Below are 16,902 nucleotides of genomic sequence, written 5' to 3'. Positions count from 1 at the left end.
GGGGGGGGGGGGGGGGGGGGGGGGGGGGGGGGGAAGTTATTCAAAAGTGTGAATGCGCCATGAGATCTCTGAGAGAGAGGTCAAAGCTCATTCTGTAGAGACACTTCTCCGCTCTCTCTCTCTCTCTGAGTCTCTCTCACTGAGTCTCTCTCAATTCCAATTTCTCTCTCCTTGATTCATTGAAGAGAGAAACCTTATTTTTCTTTTTCTTCCTTTCCCAATCAATCGTTGAAATTTTTTTTTTAATAAAAAATCATTTTTTGGAATTGGGTTTCAAATTTTTTTAAAAAATTATAATTATGAACTTAGAAAATTTCCCAAAGTTTTATTCAATCAGAGAAAACAAATCTGTCCCTCCCCAATTGCTGAAACTTCTTCCAAATTACATGTGAATGACCCAAACATGTTGGCTCAAGGTACCAATTGTTTATCACTGCAAAAAAAAAATATAATCTTTTACATTTATAGCCTTTCATTCGAGTAAACTAGAGATGTGTTCCGTTTACCTACCCGAATCCAATCCGTTCACGAAGAAATGAGGACGGAGTTGTCCATTTATCTTGTTCGGATTATATTCTATTAAAGTTATTGTTCTTGCCTACTCACTTTTAACTTATGATATTGTTTCCTCGCTCACATTTGCTAAGATATATTTCAAATGTGATCCGAGACTCGAGCATACGTTGATATTGTCCATGAAGTGTTTGCTGGATTAGAACAAGTGTCGTACAATTATTGTTCTCCTACCACAAGAGTGTGATTGTGATGGAGAACGAGGAGGGAGTGGGGAGGACATCTACGTTTAAACGAAGAACCAGGAGGGAATTGGGAGGAATTCTTTCACGTTAGCTAAACGGGGCGAAAGACAAGGATTATATTTTCCATCTCCGACCCTACTAAATCCATATTTCTTGTGAAGAACTCGATATCTGTAAATTCTCGAGGAGATGACAACCAAATAAAAGTGGGGTGAACACCAAACAATTGTTGACACTTGTACAGTTGGTTGGTCTTTTTGGACTTTTCCATTCCAAATTTTCAACCTTTATCTGCAAATTAAAATGTGAATTTCTTTTGCAACTACTTTTTTTTTTTACTTTTTTTTTTTAATCAATTTTTTATTTTCTTTTTATAAAATTTATATATAAAAAATGTCGATAATACTTATTACTACTTTTTTTTAAGTACAACGTAGTGTACGAGAATTTGAATATCTTTAACTCGAGGAAAGATATATTATTAATAAAGGGTTTTACTTTACCGTAATTCTACTGATTAAGATATTACCAGATAAATTATCTAAATCGATGTAAAATTTATTAAAATTTGAAAATATTATATTTATAAAGTCGGCGATGAAGTTTAGAAAATTTGTACGAGTGAAAGTGATAAAGGTGGTCGTTGTATTCATCAACTAGGTCAAATAAATGATTTTTGTTTCTTAACCAACCAAATCTCTTATTGAAAAATGGGGATGATTTTAGTTGACCGAAGACCGAGCAAATGGTCGTTGAACAAAGTTTGACATTTGGGTAAAGGGCACATCCGAATGAGAGCAATCCCGAGGATATGATGACTAAAAAAAGTTAAAAGAATTGAAAGTTACTGTCTACACCAACAATGTGCACTTGACCTTTTCAGTGGCTCAACCATAAGAACTTCATAGTTAAGCGTATGTCGAAATGGAATGTCGAGGCCATTGGGTGTCAAGTTTAGATTTTGAATTCTGGGTATGGATCGTCACGAACTCCCGAAAGTTTGGTGATGAAATTACAATTCAATTATTTTTTTGTTAGGTGTGACGCCCGAGTAAAAGAGAATTGTATATGAATGAACCGAGACTATATTTGAATGAGACTGATCCTAAAGATTAGATGACTGAGAAAGACTTGAAAGAATTGAAGTTACTACTCGTACCAACAACATTGAATGATCGGTAAATTTAGTTAAATTACTCTTAATTATCAAACTATTATATAATATACTTTTAGTATGAAAATATATTTTATTTTATTAATTTTAAAATATAAATTTTTAAAAATTCAATAATCCCGAAACTAGGGTTACAACTCAAACCAACCCGACCTGTTTTTAAAGAGATAAAATAATATTTAACGTCTATAACCGATATTAGTGATATGCTGTGACTTATAAATGTTTGATATTTGAACTTCATGAAATTTTAGTTACTAACCTAACGCGGATAAGTATAATTTTTTTAAATAATTAAAAAAACGAACCACTCGACAATTCAATCCAACCCAACCCTGAAATAGATAGTCGGGTTGGGTTGAGCGGTGACTTCTATTTACATTGTTCAAGTCATCAACTAAAATCAACCCGACTCGAAAAAAAAAGTTTTCAACCCGACCTGTCTGCGCTCCATTAAACTAAATAACTTGCCATTTAAATCATATAAATTTTTAGATAAACTTAAAGATATTAAATATCAATATAAAACAATTAAAAAAGAAAGTTATGGATAAAAAATATTCACTGATGGATAAAAATGACGGGTCAATTGCAGGAGGAGAGTTCGGTATTAGGTCGGAGCGTTGGTACCTCTAGGGTCGACAACTCTCGACTCCTAAGGATAAATTAATAAATGCCCTTCGAATGGGTGTTAAGTTCAACCTAATTGTTCGGTTTGTCGTTTTTTTTTTAAAAAACTCTTATCTTTATTCGATTTATTTATTTCAATTCTTATATTTTATAAAAATAAAATGTTAATTCGTAAAATATTTATTATTTATTTTCAAACGACCACTCAATTAAATAATGTAACAAAAATACATTTTTAAATATATAATTGTACCAATGACCCATAAATTTTTTATTTAATACCCGACTCGATCATTCATAACTCAATCTAATTCTTGCTAATTGAATTGAGTTGATTGAATTTTTGGAATCGTGGAATTTATAATTTATTAAATAATAAAAAAAAGAAAAAAAAAATAAAGGTATGAAATATAATAAAAGGAGATGCAGGTGGGGCAGGATGCTGAAATGGCAGAAATTGATTGGGTATGATGAAGAGAGGCCAATGCTTCTGCGTTTATGTTGGTGGTGAGAAAAGAGGGTGAAAGTGAAGAAATGGTTTCGTAAATTTTGTTTCCTTCTGTTTTTTTCTTTTATTGACTTCACCAAAACGTTTCCCAATTTTTTCTTCGCAACCAAACGCACTCACAGCGGCGAAGAACCCACGGGAACGCCTAATTTTTCCCCTTTTTCTTTTTGAATCGAATCGGGCTGTGAGATGAGGAAAACAGGAGGAACCGACAAGAAGAGGGTCAGAAGGCAATCAACTGCTGTTCAAAATGCTGCCAAAGATCCCAATTCCGATACTCCTCCTAGGGTTTGCCTTCGTTTTCCTTCTTACGTCTTCATTTTGCTCTCTAATTTTGTTTTCTGATCTGGGTTTTTGTTGCCTTAAAGAGGGAACCAATGATCGCTTCTGTATGATTCTTTGTTTGACGGCGCATCCTTGCCCCAAATGCGTCATTCTTTGATGTGATTTTGGACATGTTTTGTGAATTGTTCTTTTGGGTTCTTGTATTTTTGTGCTTTTGTGAGAAATGATTGGTGGATGTTAAGTTTGTGTTATTTGTCATTTGTGATTTTGAGTTCCTTAATGCTGAAATGTGTGGCGTGTGGCTGGAGGAACGATTGACTCTGGCACCCATTTGTGAGAACGTGCTTGCGAATATTCATTGTGCTTTCTTGTTCAAGAAAGAGAAAAGGAGTGATTGATTTGCATGCATTACAAAAGGGTTTCTGTAGCTTTGTAGTGTAGGCAAGAAGGGCAACTAGAAGTTGAAATTGTAAAAGTAAAAGAGTCTGGGCCTCAATTCATTAGATTTGCTTTCACCTAGACGATGAATTGTTATTTGATTTGATAGTGCTGATGCCATTAGACGCCATTATTTCTTTGCAATGAATGTTCTTAGCTTCTTTAGATCGACGAGAGACATCTTGAATGACAGTGTGATGGTTATCAAGAAGAGTGAGAAGGTGATTGTGAGATCCCGTGTTAGTTGGGGAGGAGAACGAAACATTCTTTATAAGGGTGTGGAAACCTCTCATTAGTAGATGCGTTTTAAAACTGTGAGGCTGATGGTGATAAGTAACAGGCCAAAGTGGAGAATATCTACTGGCAGTAGACTTGGGTTGTTACAAATGGTATTAGAGCCTCAAAAGGGGGTGGACACGAGGCGGTGTGCTAGAAAGGATGTTGGACCTTGAAGAGGGGTGGTTTGTAGGTCCCACATCGATTGGAGAAGGGAACAAGTGCCAGCGAGGATGCTGGGTCCTGAAGGGGGTGGATTGTGCGATCCCACGTTGGTTGGGGAGGAATTCTTTATAAGGGTGTAGAAACCTCTCATTAGCATAGATGTTTTAGAACCGTGAGGCTGACGGCGATAAGTAACGGGCCAAACGGCGATAAGTAATGCCCTTGGTGGTTTTGCTTACTTTTCTTTTATTCAGTTACAATTTCTGAAATCAATGCAGCTGTTCTTTTGTTATTATAGGTAGCTTTGTGTTTGTTTGCTCACCAGTTTCTTTTTTTCGTTTTTTAAATTACGACTTCAAATTTGTTTATTTCATTTTGGTTTTCTTGGCGATCACGAACTATATGTACTTTTAATCTTCAGAAACAAGCTGCAAAGGACGTATTTCAGTTGTTTGCTGAGAAGGTGAGAGACCACAAGGATTTAGAATCAAGGTGGGCCGTTTTACAAGAGACGCGTGTCGAGTATTTCAGAGGCAAGGATTTTGTTAGTTTTTTGAGAAATCATCCAGAGGTGAAGGAAATTCTTGATTCAGATAAGAATTTGGAAACTGAAGATATTGGCAATGCATTGCTAAGTAAGAATCTCTTAGTTCGATGCGATCGTGTGGTGAAAACTGTTCGTCCTGGGAAAAGAAAGTTGTCTACATGGCCAGCGCATTTGGAGATATTTCCGGTGTGTCTTTTAATGCATAACTTCTTTCTTTTAAAGTTGGAGACTTCCAATATACTCGAATTGTGAACACATTTGTACCGAACATATTCTCGGACCATCTTCCGAGGTTTTGAACGTGCAACTTAACTCTTGCAGGATCAGGTGTTCTCTGAGCAGGATGCCTTTTTTGCTTGGACATTTGTTAAACGGCGGCCATTTTGGCAGACCCTTCTTTCATTTTGTTGGCCTGTGTTGACTCTTGCAATATGCTTGTTTCCTGTATATCCTCATCAGTGCAAGCTTTTGATACTCTACTCGTGCGCCGGGGTTCTGCTTCTTATACTCTCGCTTCTTTTATGTAGGTCATACAGCACTTTTCATTGGTTTACTTTTGTATTGTGCTTCATTTGCATTCATTTACTATAAATCATGTTGGGAGTGCAGCCTGAGGTATCATGGTAGGATGATTTCACAATGTTCTTAGATGTTCCATGCTTATTGGCTATGTTCGATTTACCTATCTTATATATTTTATCATATTTTGAGTATTCGAGTAGTTCCTACGTAGCTTGAGCCTGAGCAATTCCATGTCTTGGATTGAGCAAGTTGTTGGAACTGCTTTAGCCTTTACTAGAAGTGCCTATGTTGCATTTTATGGGCAGGATTCTTTCTTCCAGGTCCATTGTTACATGTTTTCATTTAATTTTGCAGTGAGGGGAGCAGTATTTGGCATTTTGTATATTCTTGTGGGCAAGCGCATGTGGTTTTTCCCCAATATTCTCGCCGAGGAAGCGACTTTGCGAGAATTGTTCCGTTTTTGGCCGAGTAAAGATGAAGAAGAGAAACCGAAATGGACAACCAGACTTTTCTATGCACTGGTGGCTGTACTGATCATACTACTGATGAGGCATCACGCTCCCGATGAGGCTGCCCGAGCAAGGTTAGTGCCATACCTTTCTAAACTTTGATACCACTAAAGATTGGTTAGAGAAGTCTATATATCATAATTGGTAACTATCCATAGAAAAGTCTTTACTACCGGTGTATGGTTTTGTATAGCGGGTTTATCGTATGATGGTAACGATGTTGTGAGGCTCTGTCCAATGTAGAAGATCGAAGAAACACATGACTCGAGCATTTGCTCCATTTTATGAAATACAAAGATATGAACAGCAAATACTTTGTGTTTGGTCATGAACTCCGTTTACGCTTGCAGATATCAGAAGCGTGTATCGAATATCATTGATGATGTTCTGGAATGGTCTCCAAGACTTGCTCTTTCTGGGATGATGGAGAAGCAGCAAACAGTGGTCAATGCCACAAATCCGAACCCCGACGTGGCGGAGAACCAAACAGGTGATAGTACAGGTCCAGATGCTGTCCCCGACCAACCTGAGGCTGAAATTATCGACAACGTAGAGCATTCTGATCATTATAATCAGGATGGCGATCATACACATCAATAGGTTTGTTCAATCTTTTGTGGAAGAGAACCATGATAAATGTGTTCCTATATGAGCTTTGTTTTAATTTTGATTGTTTAAAACAGTTGGGTTTTGTTACTTATATCCTTTTTTAGGAGTCACAGAAGTTGGTTTATATCCAAACTAAAGTGAGCTTTTCTACTGAATTCTTCCTGATTTATACCACAAGTCATCTGTGACATGTACATGTAAACTTTTCTTTAAAACGCTTCTAGTCAATCATCTCTACTTTTTTTGTGGCAAATCCGATTTTCGTCGTAGATTTCTCATTCCCCTCCGAGTCTCTACAGTTCCCTTTGACTCACGGGAGATCTTTTTCTTGAGACGTCGTATAATGGCTATCAAAGTAAGCATATCTCAATCATAAGATAAGTTTCGATACGTTGAACTTAAGTAAAAAGATCAAATTTTCTTTTAAAAAAAACGTTGAGAAAATCTAAAGTCTATCCAGAGTAAGCTTGAATCACAATCTATATCCATCCTAAGCCTTATGATTCATTTAGTTTCACTCTATGCACTTAAGTCATCATAAACTCTGTACAATGGAAAAACAAAAAGAAAAAGAGAGAATGGAATGAAGAAATCCATAGACTTCAAAGAATCCTCTGAAGCCATGAGACCCTGCAAGTTGCATATCATTCCACATTCCCTGAGAACAGAACAAAGCCAAGAATGATTTGCCGCCTAGCGCGCTTGCCAGGGATGCAGTACTTGCTTCTACAGCCAAGTGATTACTTCTACAGCCAAGTGATCGAGCCCCATCACTGATTTTGATCGTCGTCTTGGCATTCACCTCCGGTGGCTGGTGCAGGTTGCTAATCAGAGGCCATGTTCGTCAAGGAGCTTCCATTCTGCTGCTTAGAACCGTCATTTAGATGGCGACCATTCTCATTTACTTCATCAGAATGCATCTCCTTTCCATCATCAGCTTCGTTTTTCTTGGTGAAACGCCCTCCGCTACCCCTTGTCCTTCTTATGGCATGCTGGTGTCTAGACTCATGAAGATATGGCTGTTGAATAAGAAAAGTGAGCAGCATAGCCAAAAATTGAACTCTTGTGTATATTCTAAGCTGAGTTCGAGTTCGAGTGAGTATCTAAAACAATTAAGTGGTTGTAACATGCTTAACCATAAGCGTTTGGTATAAATAACTCCTCTGTATCTATAGTTATTAACTAACAACTTCGAATAGATTGATTGAACTAGTTCAGATAGCAGACAGAACCACAGCAGAACTATTTCATGGCAGTTCAGTGTTATAAGATATTGAACATGGTCCATTACAGTACAACCTAAATCTATATCCCAGGTGCTAACCATCAATATTGTCTATTCAGGGCATATAAATCTTGATTTGATGAGTTGTTTAAAAGATTGATCATTATCAAAAAGATACGAAATCCACCTTTCTGGCTTTTATCGACTTCTTCTCAGCCTCGGCTTTTGCACGCGCTTGCCTTCTCCTCAAAATTCCTTGGTACTGCTTCGCATTCACCAATACGGGGTCTTGTGCTATCTCAATGGGCAATGGCATTCTAGCATGTGGCATTCCGACCATAGGATAGCCCTGTATATGAGAAATATTTGAAGTTACTACCTAAGCATGAGATTTTTGTCATTAAAGTCTTGTACAATGAAAATGTCAGCTCTCTGTGTATTCTGAAGCTATCCTGGACACAATAAATGATCACATATAATCAATTTTCTTCTAGGGTTATACAAAAAAAAACCTTCATTAAAAATTTAAAAGATTGAAGAAGAACAGTGTTTAAAATCCCTGCAGACAAACTACACTGTGAGTAACAAGATTTGATGAGAAAATGTAAACTGAGAAGCATTGTTCTTCGAGCCATTCACTATGGTAGAGTATTACATGTAAAAATACAGGTCCTAATTCAAATCATCAGCATTAACCACTCAACAGTGAGCATAATATTTCATGAACTGTCCACGAAATCGACCCCAGAACCAGAAGTAAAAGCAAAATTTAAACAGATGTATGACAACAAACCAATTGAGTTTGGCAGGTTTGAATGCACAAACACAATTTTTCATGAAGGTACAGCATGATCCTTTTTCAAACAGCCCAAGACCACCGCTAGCAGATATTGTCCTCTTTAGGGTTGCCCTTTCGAAATTCCCCCTCAAGGCGTCTACTAGGAAGAGGTTTCCACACCCTTATAAGAAATTTTTCGTTCTCCTCTCCAACCAATGTGGGATCTTACAATCCACTCCTCTCAGGGGCCCAGCGTCCTCGTTGGTACACCGCCCGATGTCTGGCTCTGATACCATTTGTAATAGCCAAACCCATTGCTAGCAAATATTGTTCTTTTTAGGCTTGCCCTTTCGGAATTTCCCTTAAGATTTTAAAATGCGTCTACTAAGAAGAGGTTTCTACACCCTTATAAGGAATGTTTCCTTCCCCTCTCCAACCAATGTGGGATCTCACACTTTTGTTCTCGGCTTTGAAGTTCCATCTCTTAAAGAGGGTCAAAAGCCCTGTTCTGTGTCCTTTGGATTTTAATTTCAACAGCTATGGCAGATGAGCACAGCCAAGTAATGGAAAAGAAGCTAAAACAGTGAAATCACTCACTCGTTTGTACGAAATTTGAGTTAATAACATACCAAGGGCTGATGGCCATAAAAAGCCATCATTCCGCCATAAGATGGATCCTGATATGGATTTGACGCACATGCCTGCAATAGTACCACAAAAGACACAGGAAATTCTTCAGTCATGTAATTATAAAATATAACTTGACCAATTTTTTAATGGAATCTTTAATTTTGGGACTAAAAGCTCAAAAATTGTTAGAACATAAAGTATTTTCTAAGATTGGACAGCAATGGAACATACAATAGAGTGGCCTACAAGTTCGAGTTGTGTCGACTGCATCAGACATTCACCATGCATTACTGGAAAAGTAGATGAAACATGCTGCATCTTCTGAGCAGCCTGTCTGTAATTTCCAGCTGAAATTAAAAGATGCAATTGTTATAAGAGCATATTTGGTGGTTGTTTTGAAAAAAAAAAAAAAAACACACAACGGCCACTCTCTTGCTGTATTTATTTCTTCTTAAAATAGTTTCAAAAAATGATCCAGACAGAGTGAAGTTTTGAGTCCTAAAGCAAGCCTCCAATTTCATAATAACACCTCTAAAGAAGATAAGATTCAATATTGTCAGGCACAAAACAGAAAAGCTAAAAGACTGTTCAGTACTTTAATGGTTAAGGAGTAATGATGTACCAGAATGTGGAGATCCAGTAGCTTGAACTTCTTTGGAAACATCTTCTTCATCATTGACGTCATTATTAGACACCGACTGGCCATCGTTCGACTCTGAACCACCATTAGGGAATTCAAGAGAAGTTGAACTGGAAGCATTTCCCCCTACCATAGGTAGCGGAATAGGGTTGTATCCAATACCACGCCACCAGGGTTCGTAATAGATACTCGTGGATGGAGTACCGTTTGGATCGGATTCAAACTGATTATTGGTTTCGGATTTCGACTGCATGCCTTCAAACCCTTTGAAAAACAAAAGAGCCTCGAGTTCTTAACAACCAGAGTGAAATTTTTTTGATAACCAATAATTGAAGAAAGCATCCTTTCCTATTCCCAGTTAGAATTTAAGTATTATTCCTTCTCAATTGTAATCTAATCTCATCACAACAGGAAGTTGAAAGCTAACACAGGTAATTAGGGAGCTCCTAGACTCATTCAATCTCTTTCTTTAGGAAAAATTCCTCTTGTCCCTTCAAGTTCACAAGGGCAAGGAGTAAAAAGTAACTGCAGGAGGCATAAAAGAACATTTCAAACGATGTTCTTCATGATTCAATCCTGTATTGTTACATCTTTCCAATACCTTTGGACAAAAACATAAAGAAAAAATGCTTTTCATGATTCAGTCCAGTGAAATCACATCTTTTCAGTACCTTTTGACTAAACTGTGTTCAACATCCCTTTTGTTTTATGCAATATGTGATTCAGTTTAGTTTTCCTGGACGGCTACACTCTCCCATATGTGACTCAGTTGAAATTTAGGGATTAATGTTCCAAAAATTGATTTAATGATGTAGGGCACCAAGTTGTAGCAACAAAAAGACATAAAAAGAATACAAAAATGCAGTCAACAAAATACAATCAACCATATCATATCAAAATCTAACTAGGATTTGCTCCAAATGCATTTGGTCCCACCAACAAAAGCAAATCAAACAAAGCTAAACTAGAAACTATCCGAAGTTAAAACTTGAATTAATCGATAAGACTAACGTAGATCCCGTTTTCACAATCAGTTGAACCAAATGAACCAACAAGTAAAACCTGAAAGTTGCATACCCAAACAGTTCGTTTCCAACATCCTAACCTCCTCCTAAGATCCAACAAAACATAGAACCAGTTCATACAAACTTGGTACAAATTAAATTTAACATAACAAAGTAGAACAAATCTCAGGTAATTACACTTAAGTACTGATCCCCTTTCATATAGCGTCTAGGTTTCTTTAAAAAAAGGTAGTAACTAAGTACATAACAACTATTTTCCACGCACTAAATTCCCATCAACAGCAAATCAAAATTCGTAAGCTAAACTCTCAATTATTCAACCATCCGATGCAAAAGTGACCTAGGAAGAATCAAGAAACATAAATTTTCAGTTCCTTTATTCATCATCATCTTCAAAATGCTTTATCCAGTTGCAAAGCTGTTACAAAATCTGACACATGATTACCACACAAAAAAAGAATACCCAAAAGAAAAACAGGAATTCTCATCGATAACACATCAATCATCGCCTCCAATTCCCCCAACAATCGCAGAATCAAACCAAATCCCAAAACAATCGATCACCCACAAACCCAAAACCCAAAAGAAGATTTAAAGCCCTAAAACAGTGAATTGCGCGAATACCCTAGAAATCAAAAACCAGATAAACAGCCATAGAAATCCAAAAGAAAAATTGCTTACCGATGGGAATTGGAGCAACGTCGAAATGGAGAAACCAGGAAAATCAAATAGGATCGAAGAGAAAATAGAGAGAATTGTCTGTAATAAATCGAAAAACAGAGAGTAGAAATTAATCCCTTAAGAAGGTGAATTGAAAAACTCTATGAATTTCCAAAAATGAAAAATTTTCAGCAGCTAAGCCTAAGACTCTGTTTCGACTTTGAAGGTATTTAAATCACAAAGCTATGGATATGATAATTTCACCCACTGTGGGACCTACCAAACCTCTTTCGCCCCTCTCCCTCTGACACGTGGATGCATCCCCTACTCTCCTCCTTTTATTTATTTACTTATTATTATTTTTTGTACCAGCGGAATCTTTCTTTTTTTTAAAAAAAAATATTTTTTATTTTTATTCAATCTATTTAATTTTATGTATTATATCTAAATTTTAAAATTTTGAAAAATATTCGATATAAAATTTAAAATTTTATGATTTTTAGAAATTATTTTAAAATAATTTAAATTTTTATATCTAATGGGTTATATGTAAATTAAACCATAAAATATTAATATAACAAAATTTAGATTTAATTAAATTTAACAGCATTTTTTTTTATCATAACTAAAATTTTATTATTAAATGTACTCATTTATTTTTTTAATTTCAAAATATTTATTATTTTGATATAATTTATTGAGATTAATTAATTATAAATCCCTTATTAAAATTTAAAATTTAACAAAATTGAAAATTTGCCCAATTATGAGGCTAAAATTATTGTTTTTTTAATTAAAACTTATATTAGGATATTATTTAATAAGACATTTTAGTTAATTAAAAATATGAATTATTTAAAAGTTGAGAGGGATTAACTCGAAATAAATAAATAAATAAAGCGTTGTGATGGGTGATGGTAATTGTATCAGTCCCAGAGAGAGATTGGAACCCACGTCATGCGGTGTTGACTAAAGAAATTCTTCCAATACGTGGCACAATAACGTGGACCACTTCACCAAAGAACTGAACAACACCACTAGCCACGTGTCCTTTACTTTATAATAATTTCTATTTTTTTATATTTATTATTTAGTTTTAAATAATCATTTCTTTAGTACTCAAATTTTTCTAACGTTGATTATTATTATTATTTTAACGTTGATTTAAATAAAAAAAATAAAAAAAAGGCTCTATGTCGGGTCTAGAGTTATGTATTTTGTATCGACCTAGCTCGATGATGAAAGTAACTGACCCTACCCGTGATTAGAAAATCAGTGAGTGCAAAATTTAGTGTGAGTCATGGTCCTAAATGTTGGATGAAAGTCTCACATCGGCTAATTTAGAGAATGATGATGGATTTATAATAAAATAATACTATCTTCTTTGGTACGAGATCTTTTGGAGAAGTTCAAAGCAAATTCATGAGAGATCATGGTCAAAGTAAACAATATCATACTATTATGAAGAGTCGTATTCAACTAACATGGTATCAAAGTCATGCCCCTAAACTTAGAGCCTCAGGCACAGTAAAAAATAACAAAGACTCCAAAAGCAAAGAAGTCTGAGCCTCGATTAAGGGGAGGCATAATCATGAAAGCTTATGCTCAAAGTAGATAATATCATACCATTGTAGAGAGTCGTGTTCAACTAACATTAAAGACTATGTCTCGATTCATTCTCGAGATAAAATGTTTTTTATTTTTACGTCCGAAAGTTATAAATTAAAATAGTTAAAAAGAATAGTAAAAAAAAAAAAAAAAAGAATTCCAGAGAAAAAGTGTATGGTTTATTTTTTGGAATTTTATTAAAAGTTATTTTCAAACTTTTTTTTATTTTTTAATAATAAATAAAACAAAAAGCTACTAACTAAACAATCTTATCCTTTTAATGGAATTGTCAAGGAAATTGGCGGTAGCAAGTTTTAAAATTAAAGTTATCTTTATAATTTATCTTTTAAAAAAAAATAGATTATTTCAATAAATATGAAGTAAATCATTAATGAATTATTTATAAATTTATTTGGATCGAGTTAGATTATAATTAATTTTAAAATATATATTTATTAGTAATTTTTTAGAATATATATTAAAATTGAATTACAAAATTTAATTAAATATTTTACGAACCAACATTAAAAATAAAAATGTAAATAAATGATTTAAATAATTCAAACTATCCCAACCCAAAAAAATGTGATAAGGTCGGGTGAGTTTATTATTTAATAAAAGTTGTTTGAGTTTAAATATTTACAACCCGAACAACCAGTTTGGATTTAAAAACTGTCTGAACTCGACCCAACTCAATTGTTTATCTCATATGTTCATCAGTGATGAACCACATCATTTTATTCTCGTCCCAGCTCGAAATTTTAGTTTAGATAACCTAGGATTCTACGAAGGTTATATATATATATATAATTAATTAATTAATTTAAAGGAGAAAAAACCCATACCCTAAATATAATTAAAGAACAAATTAAACCCATCATGTCACAAATTTTCCTCATTCCAAAGCTATATAAAGTGACACTATGTTGTTAAATCAATTTGAAAAGGCGAAGGGTATTTGTCGTAAAATGTGGGTCAAATAATTTTAAAACGTTCCAATTTAGACCCTTCCGTTCAATTACATTCCACAATTCTATTTTACGATCCCGTGAAAATCCGCCAACTTTATATTTTGAAACTCGACAGCTAAAATGTCAATCAAAATAGAAAACATACCTACCCACTTTCACGTGAATATAAAACATACCATGTGTTCGATGAAGTCAGCGTATGTCGATGGATGTTGATTTTGAAAATTTACTTGCCCTAATTACTGTTTGATTTCTCTCGTGTATACAGTAGTTCAAAAGTGTCGTTTGTATTGTGTTGGTCTGTTCGGTATTCGATATACTGAGATTTGACCAAAATTTAAACATATTATACCGTTCATAACGAGAAAATACGCACGTAATTGAATCAAACCTTATCGCATTCGGGAAAAAGAAATGAAAAATGAATGATTGAGAAGCCGCACGAGTAGTTTCATAGGATTCTCTGTCACACTCGCAAATGCCCAAAACCCTAAATCCAAAAAGTAAACCCACACACACCCTCTCTGCTCTTCTTGTCCCCTTTGTTCTTCTTTTTCAACCCTAATTCATGTCTTTTTCCCATTACCTTTCTACGTTTAAAAAAATGTTTCGGCCACAACACTCGTTCGGTTGTGGACTATTCAAAACCGTGTTTGTTTAAAATTATATATCGTCATCAAATTTGACTTTGGTGGTTATTGTGACACGAGACCCAGAAAAAAAAAAAGAACTAATTTAGAATATACTGATCATATAAACCGAGATCTATCACTAACAGATATTATTTTTATTGTGACATGAGAACCAGGAAAAAAAAGGAACTACTGATTTAGAATATGCTGATCATAAATCCAGATATACTGCTAGCTTATTGTGACACGAGACCCAGAAAAAAGAAAGGAACGATTATAAACCCAGATCCACCACTAGCGGATATTGTCCTCTTTGGGCTTTCCCTTGGCCTCAGGCTTTAAAGTTTCGTCAGCTAGGGGAAGATTGATTTAGAATATACTGATCATATACCGAAATCTACCGCTAGCGGATATTATTCTTATTATGACATGAGACCCACAAAAAAAAAAAAAGAACTATTGATTTAAAATATACTGATCATAAACCCAGATCAACCGCTAGCTTATTGTGACACGAGACCCAGAAAAAAAAAAGAACGATCATAAACTCAGATCCACCGCTAGCAAATATTGTCCTCTTTGGGCTTTCCCTTGGCCTCAAGGCTATAAAGTTTCGTCGGCTAGAGAAGGTTTCCACACCCTTATAGATGGTGTTTTGTTCTCCTCCCTAACCAATGTGGGACATCACAATCCACCCCCTTTGGGGCCAGCGTCCTTACTGGCACACCGCCTCGTGTCTACCCCCCTTCGGGAAACAGCGAGAAGGCTGGCACATTGTCCGGTGTCTGGCTCTGATACCATTTGTAACGACCCAGATCCACCGCTAGCAGATATTGTCCTCTTTGAGTTTTTCCTTTCAGGCTTCCCCTCAAGGCTTTAAAACGCTCTGTTAGGGGAAGGTTTTCACACTCTTATAAATGGTGTTTTGTTCTCCTCCCCAATGCGGGACATCACATCATCATTCTACATCAGATTTAATACTCTACGAGTTTCAAGCTGGTCAACTGGTTATAACTTGTACACTCGACTTACAAAGTAGAAGTTCAAATCTCTAACTCCGAGTACTCATTGACATTTTAACAGGTACCCACAAAAGTTTAAATTGATAGCAACATATCACTTCCAAAAATAGGGTTTAAGAAACCTTTTTTTTTTGGAAGTCTTTTACGTGCTTCAGCTTGGTGAAGCATCAAGAACACGACCACACAAAATGGGTTTTAATTCTGATCTCGTGCTTCTTTTCTCAACAATTTAATTCTTTATACGTAAACAAATGCAACAATCGAATCATAAACTAATTACAACACTTAAACTGATTGTGATTGAGCTATCTCGCTCGACGATAGAATATACTGAAAAAGCCAAAATCTTTGGCACTTTACTTTCCTCAAGTTGACTAATTATTCAAAAGCTGATATTACAAACACAAACCCAAAATCAAAACCACACAATTACACACCACTCACGAATAAAAAGTTAGAATTATTACATTAAATTATCCAAAAAAATAAACATCGTTCATAGCTAATCTTCGAATAATCTCGATCTACGACCCCGATTAGGGGTGATAAGTAAAGTACTTAAGTGATTACAGGAACCACTGACACAAAGATTTTCAGTCCTGTGCTGGCCGTGGGCATCGGAATGGTATAATTAATAAAATTAAAAAAAAAAAAAGACGTTTACTTCTAAGCTTCTATCAACATTTCCCCTGTTTTTGGGGTATGCAAATCTGAAGCTAATTTGATTGTGAGAAGAAGAAGAACAGCTCTATATCAGGTGAAGCAAAGAAGGCAATTGGAGAATGTTTTTGCAAAGAACAATTTGAAATGGGCCTCTGTTTTTTTGGAGCTGGTGGGCAAATTTGAATCTCTGGGATCTTAAATCGATCAGCTTTTGGAGTGCTACAGTGTTCAAAATCAGAGCTTGAAGCTTGTTCATCAATGGCAGCCATGGCAGAGGAGCTTGAAGCTGCTGCTTCTTCAATTTCTTCTCTTATTTTACTACTCATTATGATTCTTCTTCTTCTTCTTCTTCCGCCATTGTTGGTGCTGTTCTTGAGCTTCTTCTTCGTCTTCTTCAATGGAGGTGTTGGGTTTGTTCCTCTTCTTGTTCTTCCTCCTTTGGAAGCCATGGATTTACAGAGCTTCTGGGATTGCTTGCTCTGTTTCTTCCCAAAATGCTTCCTTTTTGCGAGGTTCGTCACGAACAGAAGGTTATGGAGAAACCCTTTTGAGGAAATTGAGAGATTTGGATGAGAAGAAAGACGCCATTGAAGGACTCTGGTTTGAGCTTGAGTTGCAGGTTTTGAG

At 35.5% G+C, this 16,902-nt stretch overlaps 2 protein-coding genes across 3 annotated transcripts; one reads left to right on the top strand and one right to left on the bottom strand.

Annotated features, from left to right (window-relative positions):
* The first annotated feature begins 3,111 nt into the window (after window positions 1-3,111).
* LOC111433836 lies at window positions 3,112-6,674 on the top strand. The gene is made up of 5 exons (XM_023071080.1): window positions 3,112-3,358; window positions 4,656-4,967; window positions 5,103-5,304; window positions 5,658-5,886; window positions 6,163-6,674. The coding sequence occupies exons 1-5, from the start codon at window positions 3,260-3,262 to the stop codon at window positions 6,410-6,412; spliced, it is 1,092 nt and encodes a 363-aa protein (XP_022926848.1). The 5' UTR covers window positions 3,112-3,259; the 3' UTR covers window positions 6,413-6,674.
* A 116-nt stretch (window positions 6,675-6,790) lies between these two features.
* On the bottom strand, window positions 6,791-11,574 carry LOC111433843 (nuclear transcription factor Y subunit A-1-like). Of its 2 annotated transcripts, none has more exons than XM_023071099.1 (6): window positions 11,401-11,574; window positions 9,677-9,958; window positions 9,301-9,401; window positions 9,054-9,125; window positions 7,834-7,995; window positions 6,791-7,440 (listed from the first exon to the last, which is right to left on the bottom strand). In XM_023071099.1, exons 2-6 carry the CDS (start codon window positions 9,945-9,947, stop codon window positions 7,246-7,248), a joined length of 801 nt encoding a protein of 266 aa, XP_022926867.1. In that variant the 5' UTR covers window positions 9,948-9,958; window positions 11,401-11,574; the 3' UTR covers window positions 6,791-7,245. The 2 variants fall into 2 exon arrangements, with proteins under 2 accessions (XP_022926867.1, XP_022926860.1); XM_023071092.1 differs by having other exon boundaries at window positions 9,286-9,401; window positions 11,401-11,573.
* Window positions 11,575-16,902: the final 5,328 nt, after the last annotated feature.

This window comes from Cucurbita moschata, unplaced genomic scaffold (assembly GCF_002738365.1).
Source record: "Cucurbita moschata cultivar Rifu unplaced genomic scaffold, Cmos_1.0 Cmo_Scf00003, whole genome shotgun sequence".
Lineage (NCBI taxonomy): Eukaryota > Viridiplantae > Streptophyta > Magnoliopsida > Cucurbitales > Cucurbitaceae > Cucurbita > Cucurbita moschata.
The sequence above is the reverse complement of the archived record's forward strand: the minus strand, read 5'-3'. Positions and strand labels throughout refer to the sequence as shown.